The sequence below is a fragment of the Crocodylus porosus genome, unplaced genomic scaffold (genome assembly GCF_001723895.1).
Source record: "Crocodylus porosus isolate Cpor-Errol unplaced genomic scaffold, CroPor_comp1, whole genome shotgun sequence".
Lineage (NCBI taxonomy): Eukaryota > Metazoa > Chordata > Crocodylia > Crocodylidae > Crocodylus > Crocodylus porosus.
This window is the reverse complement of record NW_017728910.1, coordinates 19409977-19422403: the sequence shown is the minus strand read 5'-3', so window position 1 is coordinate 19422403 and position 12427 is coordinate 19409977. Positions and strand designations below refer to the sequence as shown.

The window sequence follows — 12427 nt, the reverse complement described above, 5'->3', positions numbered from 1 at the left end:
CCAGCAACTGAACAGATTTCGATTTCAGGTCATGATTTTCCCAATCCAAAGAGCCTCAACATGTTCTGTAAAGCAATGGAGAAAATACTGGCAGCAGGGCAAACACCACATGTTGCTTTTTCCAAACTGTTCAAAATCAGGCACCATTAAACCAAACCATGAAAACAATTTTGGTAGCTATTATGCCACCATATTATAATTTCATGCTGCTTTAAGCGTGGGGAGAAAGATTTGTTGCACTATTTTTTTTTTCAATAAAATTGGTAGATGACAGGTGGAAAGGGACCGGCCAAGAATCTATCACCCTTGGGAAAGTTTGTGTTGGTCTCTGTTGCTTAGGTGAAGAGTTCACATATTTTGGGTGGTTCCCTTCACCATGTAAATAAAGCTTCTGCCAAAGCAATTGGCTAGATTCATCAATATGATTTTGCAAAGAACAGACGCCAACTATATTTCATGGCCGCATTTAATACAAACCTACTGCTCAGATTTATTAATCCCATAGGTAGCTGGAGTAGCTCCTTTTCTCCGAAAAGTAAAATTACAAGCCCACATGCATAGCACCTTTTCCTGTTAAAAAGGTCATCTTTGATCACCTACAGATAGAAGTAAATGATACACTACGGATTGCTGCCCCCCCCCCATATGCCACAACTTCACAGCTTTAAGAACACATTTCATCTCAATGGCTCCAGCACAAAACTGGGAAGCTGGGACAGGGCTCCACTGACTCCACATGTGACCATGAGCGAGTCATTCACTTAGGCCAAAAAGTTTTCAAGAGCAGCCACTCATCTTGGGCGTCACCACTTTGGCTGCCTAAGTCAAAACATCTCAGTCTGGACATCCAAGGAGCTTAATACAGGCTGCTCCCTTAACTTGGACCAGAGTTGCAAACACTCAGTACTTCTGGAAAATCAGGCCTGGAAAATTTACACATTGGTTTTCCCACCCGTGGGACTGGAGTGAGAACTCTCTGCAACCCAGGAAGCATATAGTGAGCAGTCATTACTGTATTTTCTAGCATAACGCATGCCTCCAAATAAAACATGCACCTTCTTTTTGGAAGACAGGACATTAAAAAACAAAGTATGGTCCCTATACCACGACCAGTTATGGTCGTGTGACACAGAATAAGAGAGTGTCCAAGAAGTGTGGCATCGCAGGAGATGGTCAAGGCAAGGCAGTCAACAGCAGGAACTTCAATAAGTCTTAACATGAGTGCCACGTCCTCTCCACGTTAGCTGAACTATTTATTTGATAATGCTACAAACTGCACAGCTGTGGAAGGCACATAGCTACCTGTTTATCTGTGCTCTTTAACAGGGTCCCTCACCATGTGTTATGTGAACACCAACCATGGCTGCAAATCTTATGCTTTTCTGCATCAGTTTCATGCTTTACAGGGCTTAGGGCAGCAACAGCGCCAAGCTGAAAACACTGCATGCATCATACCGTTGCTTTGTGCGGTACTGTTGACACAGGCAAGGCTGGCAGCAAGTGGCTTATTTCCAAATGACTGCTAAAAAATTCAGTTTTATTAAGTCAGCTAGTATTGTGACCATAGGACCAGCGTGCACACATGCGTTTGTGAGGATGCTGTAGTAGAAGTCTCCAAGCAGACCCAGCTTTGGCATAAATTGTCCGGCTCCATTGGAGTCTATGGATGTGCCCTTGCTCATTCATCCAGCTACGCCGGGACATGAGGGATGCTTACCATATTTACTTGAGGTTTCCCCTTCTAACATGGGGGGGAGCTCCTCATCTTAGAATCAAGTACAAGGGTGGGGGGACAGCAGCTGCTGTGCATGGGGCTCCAGCCCCTATTTGGGGTCAAGGCTGTAGTTGCAGCTGCTGTCTGTCCCTCCACCAGCCAGCACCCCTGCAAGCCATCTCCCCCCTCCCACCCATCTTCCCCATCAATGCAGCCTCTGCCTCCCACCTCCCCTTTTCCTTCCCCCCACCCTTGCCCTTTGCCCTTGCTTTGTGCTGGCAGGCTCCATCCATGCTGCAGCCTGGAGCACTGAACACATCCCTAGCCCAACCCTGTAGCAGCAGTGTGCAGCCCACAAGGCTGCTACAAGGGTTGGGTGAGGGCCATGTTCTGTGCCCCAGGATAGACCAGGGATGAAGTCCGCCAGCAAAGAACAAGGGTAAAAGCTGGGAAGCATGGAGGCAGCAGAAGCTGGGAAGAAGAAAAGGGAGCTGAGGCAGAGGGGAAAGGGGCCTGAGGCTGCAGGAGGAAGGCAGGGAACAGATGTAGCAGGGGGCAGGCACAAACAGGGGGCAAGCTGCTTAACTTCCCCATACCACCTACTCTGCCCCACCTTGCAGTGGTGGCAGGGGATGAATTCAAGATGACCCTCAAGTAACTAGATTCTATATACAAAAAAAAAACAAATTTATATATATTTTCCATGTACTGAATCCAGTTATTTGGGGGGGGGGGGGGTCTTAAATTTGGATAAATACTGCATTTCAGACACTTCAGGAAGCAGGTAGAGATTTCATGCTGTATCCTGCATGGATGATGTCAATATAACCACAGGCAAGAATAGCAGCCTGGCCAAAAGGACCCCAAATCAGTACACTCAGTGCCTCAAGGCTTTCCTGTCATATACACTGCCAAGCACTTGGTATTTGAATACCCAGGAATCAGCACCACGTCCTTTATAAAAGCTATTCAGCTGAAGTCCTGATGGTTTGCACTTCTCTGTGAACTGCTCATAAAAAGCCCTGAACATGGGCAGACTTGAGCACAGGGGAAACTTGGAATCTTTTCAGACCTCAAGACAAACACATCTGTAAGCTTGTGTAGACAAATATAATCAAGTAACTGCGTCTTTTATGGTTCCAATTAATTCACTTAATTACTGTTGGTGTCCTAATGCCAAACAATTTGCACAGTAACACAGAGAGACCTGTGAAATGATGATGGTGTCCAGCAAATGTTAAATCAGGCGAGCAGTCCAAATCACTATAGCTAAAGCTTTGGAGACAAATTCAAGCAAGCATATACGCACACAAAATAAATCGGAACTTCAGGACCCTGTTCTAGACATCCAATCTTTTCCAAAGAAACAGTAATGCTATTATACTGGATATTTCTGTAGCCTCTCTCATCCAAAAGGATTCCAATGTGTGTTACAAATTGCAAAATTTATTCAGTGACCTATGGAGTGAAATATAATATCCACAAGCACAGCAAGTCAGGTGGAGAGAAGTAGAAATCATGTTTGCTGATCAAACTCTTTGAACGGTTTTACCATAGCAGGACACAAACACCTGGGTTTGAATTTAAGCATGGCACACGGGCTAATATTTCTCACTGTGTATTTAAAAAAAATAATGGACCCTGGGAATTTTTTAATTCCTCAAATGATCCAGACTTCAACAAGACAGTCACTTGTACTCACTTTTACCTTCTAGAAATCGTGGTTCATATCCTCACCAAGACCCCTATGCTGGGAGTTTTGGAGGCCTCATTTTAATCCCAGTTTGTTCTTGTATTTTCAAGCACTTTGGCAAGGCCAGTAAACTCCAATGACCATGACAAGCAGGCTTAGAGGTAAGGGGCGAGTTGCACTGGCAGATGCATGTGAAAACCTAAATCACCAAAAGTACTATATTCACTCACCAGAACATTTGCTTGATCCAAACCAGTCCAGCAGGGGTAGGTTGCAATAAAACAATGTCAGGGAAATGAAGCCACTGCATGCAGATGCCAAATGCAGCCATGCAGCAGATACCAAACAAATACACATGAATATACAAAGGAGATCAGCCTTCAGGAATCAGGGAAGTGCAGATAATATGAAACATGCGCGTGCACATGTGCTTGCATGCACGCATGTGTGTATAAAAGACTGATTTAAGAGGTCACTGTGGATCTTGGGTCCACTTTAAACAAGGGCTCAGTCACAGCTACGGTATACGTGGATTCATTTGCACTTAAAGCCTTTGGGGCAAGAGCTACTCTTGGTAAATTCCTGCCATCTTGCTCTGAAATCACAAGAAAACCTCTGTCCTCAGCAGATTCCAGCCATATCTGAACGAGAACAAGTAAACAGACACCAAAGGCTGGGTTTTCAAAAAGGCATTTTAGGTAACTAAAGATGCACATGGGCACTTAGCAAAATCAGTGGCAGGTGCCTTAAATATGACTCAGATGTCTATGTGAACCTGTTGGTACACAACACAATACCTTTAAAAGTATGGCCTCTGGTGGGTTGGGATCCAGCCCAGAATCAAAACAGCAGGGTTGGATTTGGATCCAAGGGTATGAAATCAATACCCATCCAGCCCAATATTTGAAAAGGGCCACATCTGACATTGCAGGTTTGGCCCCTCTCCAAGAAATGGGGGTGGTGCGCGTGTCCTAGGAACTTCCCAACAAAGCTGGTTTGAAAGCTGCAAATCTCACCTCTATCACGTGTCGTTTCAGATGCATATATGCACACTGTCCTGTTTTCCGATAATGCCTTTCAACATGTTCCCGTCCAAATCCCAGAAACGTGTTCATGCACACGTAGAGACCTCCTTCAGAATCCTGCAAGGAATTGCAGAAAGCAGTTACCATACAGGAAGAACCGGACAGACAGAAAGACAGCAGCAAACACAGAAAGTTCTGTGCACCTCCCATGGAAGCATTAGCAATTATTGTATTGCCACCTTATCGCTGTATGACGTACAGAGTTATGCTCATTCTAAAAATCCACCATGCCATATAGCAAGGGTTGATCAATGCTACAGGAACCTGTCCCAAAGGTCTAGTGAGGGTGTAAAAATGGAGTCCAGTAAGTCTTGAAAAACTCCTACTTTGAGAACAGAAAACTCAACCTGGAAAATATGTATTATGGGGGCTGCCAAGTCAACAGAACAACAGAGTCTAAGCTTTCTTTTAAAATAATATATAGCATTTCTAGCTTTCTGGCTACAAACAAAATGGGAAGGATACAGACAGATCAACCGCTCCAGTGCTGTGGCTGTTGGTCACTGCTGTTCTAAGTGGTTCCAATTGAAATTCAAGCAAGTTTCTAGCCCATTTCACTGCTCCTATTCAGAACTCTGTGGGGACCAGGCAAATCATCAAGAATCAGCTCCAGTTTTACACAACTTCTGACTACGAAAAAAACAAAACAGAGGCAGGCGACTGCTCTATCCACGGAATAATGGAACATAAAACTAGGAAGTGATACTGGGCACACCTATACAAGACACTAAGGGTGCAATAGGCCAATTCTACTGCACATGAGCATGGCAGGCAAAAACCGTGCGACTGCACAGTAGAATTAGTCTACTGCACATCAGCGTTACAAAAAGTGTGAGCTTTAGTATTACAGGTACTAAACATAATGTGCAGTAACTACAGTACATTAATGCACGTGTAGACATGCCCACTCTCAGTGCTGATGGGAAAATATTGAAGTGCAGATAAAGAAAGGTCTCGGCGTCTTCCTTTCTCAGCTGCAAGCTCTCTCAGCAAGGCGCTACTCCAGTATCTCACGGCTATCAGACCCCTTTCCAACGGTGCCTCTGGCTAGTGGGTGCTGGATACATTTTCCAAGCCCTTTCGGATAGAGCGCTGCTCTCTTTACAAGGTGCAGAACAAAGAAAGGGCCTCCCAGAAGCACGGTGGGCTTTCATCTTACATGTTCATGCTCTTGGAGAGTACAAGGCATCTCCCCTTCAATTCTCCAGTAACTGCTAGTTATTAATGGCTTTTCTCAGCACACGACTTGCATGGAGTAGAAGTAAGTGGGCAGACAGGTTTTCATAGAGTACCTCCTAATGCCAACCAGAATGAGGCAGACATACTGCTAGCATGTTAACCAAGCTGTTATACATCAATGCTGTTATAGGCGCACGCACCTTTGCTCCCAGACATTGTGGGTGAAATCCTGGCTAGTCTCCCAATGATTTCCCTGGGGCCAGGATTACATCCTGTACTTTTTCCTTCCTCTGACCTTACCCCCACCTTTTTCGTGTAGCACGAGTCCCTGCCCTACTTTGTGGCTGTCTCATGATCCTGATTTTCTGAAGGGAAACCCATCACAATAATCTTGGCTCAAAGATTAACCTGAACGTGAAAAGGACTATACAAAAGCGTAACCTTTTAGTCATGAGCATCCCAGCCAAGATCCCTTATGCTAGGCATGTATCTGAAGAGACAGCCCTTGCCCCAAAGAGCTTGCAGTCTAAATAGACAAAATGGAAGAATGGCAGGAAAAGGCCATCCCTTGCCTCTTCTCCTTATATCCTTTATGATTTCCACAGCCCTCCCTCAAAAATGAAGGCCAGGCCCTGCTTCCAAGAGCCCTGTGGATAGCCAGCCTTATGCTAAAAGAAAGACATTATTCGACTTTTCATTTCACAGATGGAGAAATTACACACAGGGAGATTAAGAGATTTGTCCAAAACAAATAAATGAGTCTATAGCAGAAGGAGAATTGAACCCAAATCCCTCAAGTCTGAGTTTACCCAGGCCACCCTTTTTCTGCATCCCTTCAGGTAACACTTTATACTCAACACTGATATAGTCAGTGCTGCTGGTTTTGTAGGCACAGATGCACATTAGGATTGATAAAGCAAATCCTGAGTGCATGTTTCTCTTGGGGATGGCTGCGGGTGGAATGTGCTTTCTACATGGGACTTCACACGTGCAAAGGGAAATACAAAGCCATGCCATGTTATCAGGGCATCCTTCCTAAGTGAGAAAGAGAAGGCAGCATGGCCCAAGTCACCGCCTGCTGCCCTTTTGCTTAAATTTTACTTTGTCACAGTTGCTGTAGCCACAGACACTGCTCCACAATGAACAGTGCATGGCTGTAGTGAGCTTTGCACGTGCAAGATGAAGTGAGACAAAACCTTTTATAGACACATGTACAGACCATAATCCCAACTATTTGCCAAAGGCCAACCACATCACATGGTAGCCACATGCATCACATACTGCTTCACCACTTATACACCAGTTCCCCTTGTAGGAGGTATTACTGGAGAGCCTGAAGGGCCCTGGAGCACTTATGGCCTGGTCTTGCAAACCTCAAACAGTCCCTCTTCATCTAATGAGTCCAATTAATAGCAAGGGGACTATTTACAAAGGACTGATTGCATTAGAAAGGGTTGTGAATTGGGTCTTATACACGTACAGCACCATTGCAATGCTCCTACTTCTTCAGTAGCAGGTAGAAACGGGTGACCAGAAGACTGCAAAGCAGCGATAGTAGAAGGGAGAGGAGCATAGGGAAGACAGAATAGAAAAAAATGTTACATTTTATTCAAGAACCAGGTATAATAAACCTTACTATGGGGAAGTAATGCCATTCTGGGGATTTTTTGGTGGGTTATTTTTCTTTAAAGCATAACCAGAACAGATAACCCTTTGCTTTTTCAGGTTCATTTGAGTCACACATAGCAAAATCTTGCTTTACTTACCTCAAATGGCTGACCTGACCTTTCTAAGATTCAAATTCCCACTTGGGGTGAGGGCAAGAAGGTCTAGGTCATTCAAACCTACAATCAGATCACCAGGTCATTCAGACCTTCAGCACCTAGACATTACAGTGAGGCAGGCAGAAGTCATACCTTTCAATTATTCCATAAAAGCCTTGCCTCGGCTTTATTTATAATCCTCTTGCATTAGCTAGACATTTTCTTTAAAAACCCAACCTCATCACACTTTAAATGATCAAGACCTAAGAAGCAAGGTGAACCAATGAGGACAGCACAGATGCTCACTTTAAAATCCTATATATGTTTTAGGGTCAGAATGGATGATCCACTCTTACCACCAGCTAACCACAGTTCCACTGAATTTTTCAGAGAAGCACAAAGATTTTTGCAATAGTTTCATAGTAATGAAGCAATGTAAATACAAAAGCCAGATGATTTACATAGCATCATTCCCGGTCTCTTTTCTTTTCTGCCTACTCTCTAACTAGTACGTTCTCCGGAGAAGGCAAGTTTGTTTCCTGTTTAAAGGGAGCATGGGGGCGGTCAGTCTAAATAAAAATATATCCCACTGTCAATCCATAGGCGTTTCCAGAACTTTGTTTACAATTGTGTTTTCTTGGTGACCATTTCTCTCTTTTCCAAGGTGACTCCATGAGCACACTCAACCCTTCCTGATAAGCAGGGTATGGCAACCATTTGACATTTTCAGGCTATGGGCTAAATGTGGAAGCTGCATATGGTTGCTCACAGAAGAGCTATTTCTCCTGGGAGAAAGCAGCAGGTGAGCTATTCACTCACACAATCTGGAAAGACGGTGACACCATGTTCAAAAGTCTACAGGGTAACAAGCTGGGTAGCAAAACCATGCACGTGGTGGGGACTACAGTAATGGTTCAAGAAAGGTCCCAGACTTTCTTGATCCATGGACCAACGTCAACCCTCAAAATTTCTCAGGGACCACTATGCACGCTTACCAAACTCTTAAATGAACACTATGAAGGAGATGTAAATGAAAATCAGTCTTAGGCTGTGAAAGGGGTATTCCTCTCTGCCAAACACCCAACATGGAAGACAGCTCCCCCATCTTCCCTTCAGACACCTATATTTCCTCTTTCACTTTCAAACACTTTCTACCCAGGAAAGCAATTCCTTCACAACATCTCCCTTCACACACACAAGAAGGGGTCCTGTCACTTTGAATCCTGCTCCTTAAATAGGAATGAAACCCATCTCTGCACAACCCACTACCCGATATAGCACGGGTGGGCAAAATGCGGCCCGCCAGGCCATTCTATCCAGCCCGCGGGGCCCCTAAAAAAATTGAGAAAATTAATATTTATCTGCCCCTGGCTGCCTCAATGGCTTGCCAAAACTCAGTACGCACCCCTTTGCCCAAAATAATTGCCCACCCCTGCAATATAGGGAGCTGCAGCAATCTTCCAACAATTCCGGACACAAACTTCCACCCCAAAACACCGAGAGAGAGTGGCTGACCACCGATCTGTCCTGGCACCCTGCTGAGTAATGCATGCATCCCAGTAACGGTGCTGCATGGGTGGGAAGGTCTGAAGGGAGGAAGCATTTGCTAAATTCAACCGATCCACCCCATCTAATGATAAATGACTGCTATGGGAAATACGTCCATTTGCTGGTTGCAAGATAGGTATGGATCACTTCACTTACTTTGCAAAGTGGCAAACTGAGGTACGGTGAAATCACGTGGCCATTTAGTCCTGACCTCTCTAACCCCGCATCTTTAAACGGGAGAGAAAATGTGAATCCTCTTGCCAGTTTACATGGAGGTAGCAGCTACAGCAAGGCAGAGGCTTTCCCATCCTGGAGGGAGGCACATCCCTGCTCTAAGGAGCAGACATTATAGGAAAATTATCTTGTATCATTTCTTTAGGAAGGTTTTTGTGCTCGTGTTGAGCCCAGGGGTACAACTTCTGGGCTGGGAATCCACAGAGGTAGATAGTTAAAGTATGATGGAGATACTTTCCCCTCAAAGTTGTGGGAAAATGGAGCAAAATGTTAGTAGGGGGAGAACTGGCAAGTATAAAACACCCGCCTAGGAGGAAGCAGAGTGAGAGTAACATCTCATTTCACATACATGAGGCACCAGATGTTCATGCCTAAAAGCCATTACTGACCTGATCTGGATTTGAACTGGTGACCTTTATCCTATTACCAATCCCTGAGCTGTGTAGGCCCTTGGGGAAATCTAGGGCTTAACATTTTTATTCCCTGATACAGCTAGGATAATAATGGATTTATAACGGCCTGTGGCTATGATATGCAGGTCTCATGGCAAACAGTCGGATTTGGACACAAACTGTGAAAGATGGCGATTTATTTTATATCTACACCACGTAGTATTAAAACTTCCTAAAATTTATCACTGGAGGAAGGAGAATGCCTAACCTAATATTCATGACTGCCATTAATTTTGTCACCTAGAGAGGAATAGTAGTTCCTCTCGCATATCTGACTGCTATTCCCTGCCAAACCCCTGGCTTTAATGAGGCTTGTATCACTGACTTCTAACACAAGGGTGCTCCAGCTCCAGCCCGCAGCCCGAATGCAGCCTGGGGAGGCTTGAATTTGAACTGCAGGGCTCCATACCCATCAGAAAGTTTGATGGCAGGAGAAAAGGGGCAGCTAATACCGCCACCCTCCCTGCTGCCAAAATCCCAAGGCCAATGTGGCAGGCTGGAGCTGTCCCTTTCCTCTTGCGGAGCCAAGTCATGCTCCCTTCCCCTGCATTGGTGCACTGAGGTTGGCCATGCCCCTTCCTCCCTCCCAGGAGTTGGGCTATGCCCCTTTTTCCCCAGCATGCCCAGGTTGCGGCTGAGCCAGGCCCCCTTCCTCTTCCTCCCCTCCACTGCGCCAGGCCAACCTCCCTTTCCTCGCGTGGCTGGATCAAAGCTGGGCTTCCCATCCATCCCCTCCATGAGGCTGGATGGGGCCTGCCGCCCACACCCCAGGGACCAGATTGGGTCCACCGGATGGGCTCTACCCACCCAACCCTGCAGAGAAAAACATTTGAGCACAACTGTTCTAGCGGAAGTGAGATTGTCCCCCGAGAAATGACAACCAAAGGGAACATTTTAGGGTTTTATTCAAACTCTAGCCAGGTCTGTGGCTGGTCATCAACTTGTGTTGCAGCCAAGCCAAAGACTCTTCACCGCACAATTCAAATCCAATTTTTAATATATCTGGAAGAATCAAAGGCAAATTCCTAAAGCACGTTTGCAAACGTGGAAAACCACATTGGAGTTTAACAAAAAGACATTCTGCTTATTTTAGCACCTTTGAAAAAGTTAAAATGGCAGAAGCTCCAGCATATAATATTCCTCTGAAAAATACACATTATGTTACAAAAGGAAACAAAAAGCAAACTGGTACCTTTCATGTACCATTGTTGCACAGAGGAACAAAGGGACTGTCACAGTGACTGAATACAAGAGCATTCGAAGACTATCCTAGCACAATAAAAAGCCACCTCCAGGCTCCCCAGTATATCGGTAACTTGCATTTTGCCTACATTTAAACTAGGCACTGGATAGCAAAACTCTGGTTTATTATAAAGAGATACCAATACAAACTCCAAGCTTGACACAAGATCAACCTTTTGGACTCAAAGGAAGATAGGAAGGAATGCATGAGGAAAAGGGACACAGGCCTGCCAAGGGGGACAAAAGGGGAAAGGCAAGATGCTGGAGAGGTGAAAAACCAAGAGGACAAACAGAGGACAAGGTGACAGAGGAGGACTCAAGCAAATAGAGGGAAGAAGGGAAAACCTTGCAGAAAGGCAGGGGAAAGAGATGTTATGAACTACTGGAATGGCAGCAGGAAAATGGATATGAATGTGAACACAGTCAAAAAGGACAGGAGAATACCAGTTGGAAAAGGATAGAGAAAAATTAAATTAAATTATAAAAAAAAAAAATCACATGAGAACAATAAGGACAGACCTTGCAGCCGCTGGCCTGGTAGCTACCGCTACGAAACAAAATTCCCCATGTGTGGTTTTAAACAGAGTCGCCATTTTATCACATCTTGAAACATGAGTATACAAAACGATGAGTGGCAGGGAGACGTCAGATCACAAACTTCTGTTCTCCCCGTTTCATACGAGAAGAGCAAGAGGACATGCGAGTCGCCCAAAATATTCATATTGTCATTGATTTCATCACATCCAGAGAAATCACAGTTATCCCTCATAGATCAGCATGTGCTTCCCTGCCAAAGCCTGAAGTCACCGGCATTCGCGGGTGCTGTGTCACAGACCTCTGTAGAAGAAAGATTTGTCCCCCCGCAGAAATGCCAACCAAGTGGATCCAGACTGAGCACCAATGAAGGAAATACTTTGCCACTCAGACCACAAGTAGCCTGTGGGACTCATTGCCACAAAATGTTACGGAGATCAAGAGCTTAGCAGGATTCAAAGGATCAGGTCTTTCTATGGGTCAACATATATGGTTACAATATTCCAAAAAACCAGCCCAGGGCTTTGGCAGGACCAGAAAGTCTCACGCCCCAGGACCTAAACCAACTTCTAACTCTCGTAGGTGAAAAGAAAACTTCCCTCAGAGCAGAATATTTTATCACTGCCTCCTAATGGCTTTGTGTACGTCCTCTGCCACTGCTGAAGACAGTGAACTAGAAGGACCAGAAGTCAGAGGCAGGGTGGCAATTGTTCTATGCCATTTGCAAGAGGCTATTTGTGCTAATCATACTAAAATTTAACCTGCCACCAGTCTAAAATGTAGAATTATACTCGTCACCTGCTTTCATAAAACAAAGCTGCCCAGGGCTTCCCCTCGGGCGTTACGGAGCAGCACGTGCCATTCTGACGCAACGGGTTTAGACACGTCCACGGCAAGCGTGGCTTCAGTGTTACTCAGTAGTTCCAAGAGCTGTGGCGAAATGCCGGGCTAGCAGCTGCAGCTCCAGCACCGCTTAGGGGAGC

The 12427-nt window shown here is 45.2% G+C and overlaps 1 protein-coding gene across 1 annotated transcript in view; it reads right to left on the bottom strand.

The window, feature by feature from the left end:
* USP13 (ubiquitin specific peptidase 13 (isopeptidase T-3)) overlaps window positions 1-12427 on the bottom strand; it is a 71625-nt gene that overhangs the window by 53052 nt on the left and 6146 nt on the right. The window contains exon 2 of the mRNA XM_019532767.1: window positions 4424-4549. Coding sequence (XP_019388312.1) covers window positions 4424-4549 — 126 coding nt within the window. The remainder of the gene's footprint in view (window positions 1-4423; window positions 4550-12427) is intronic.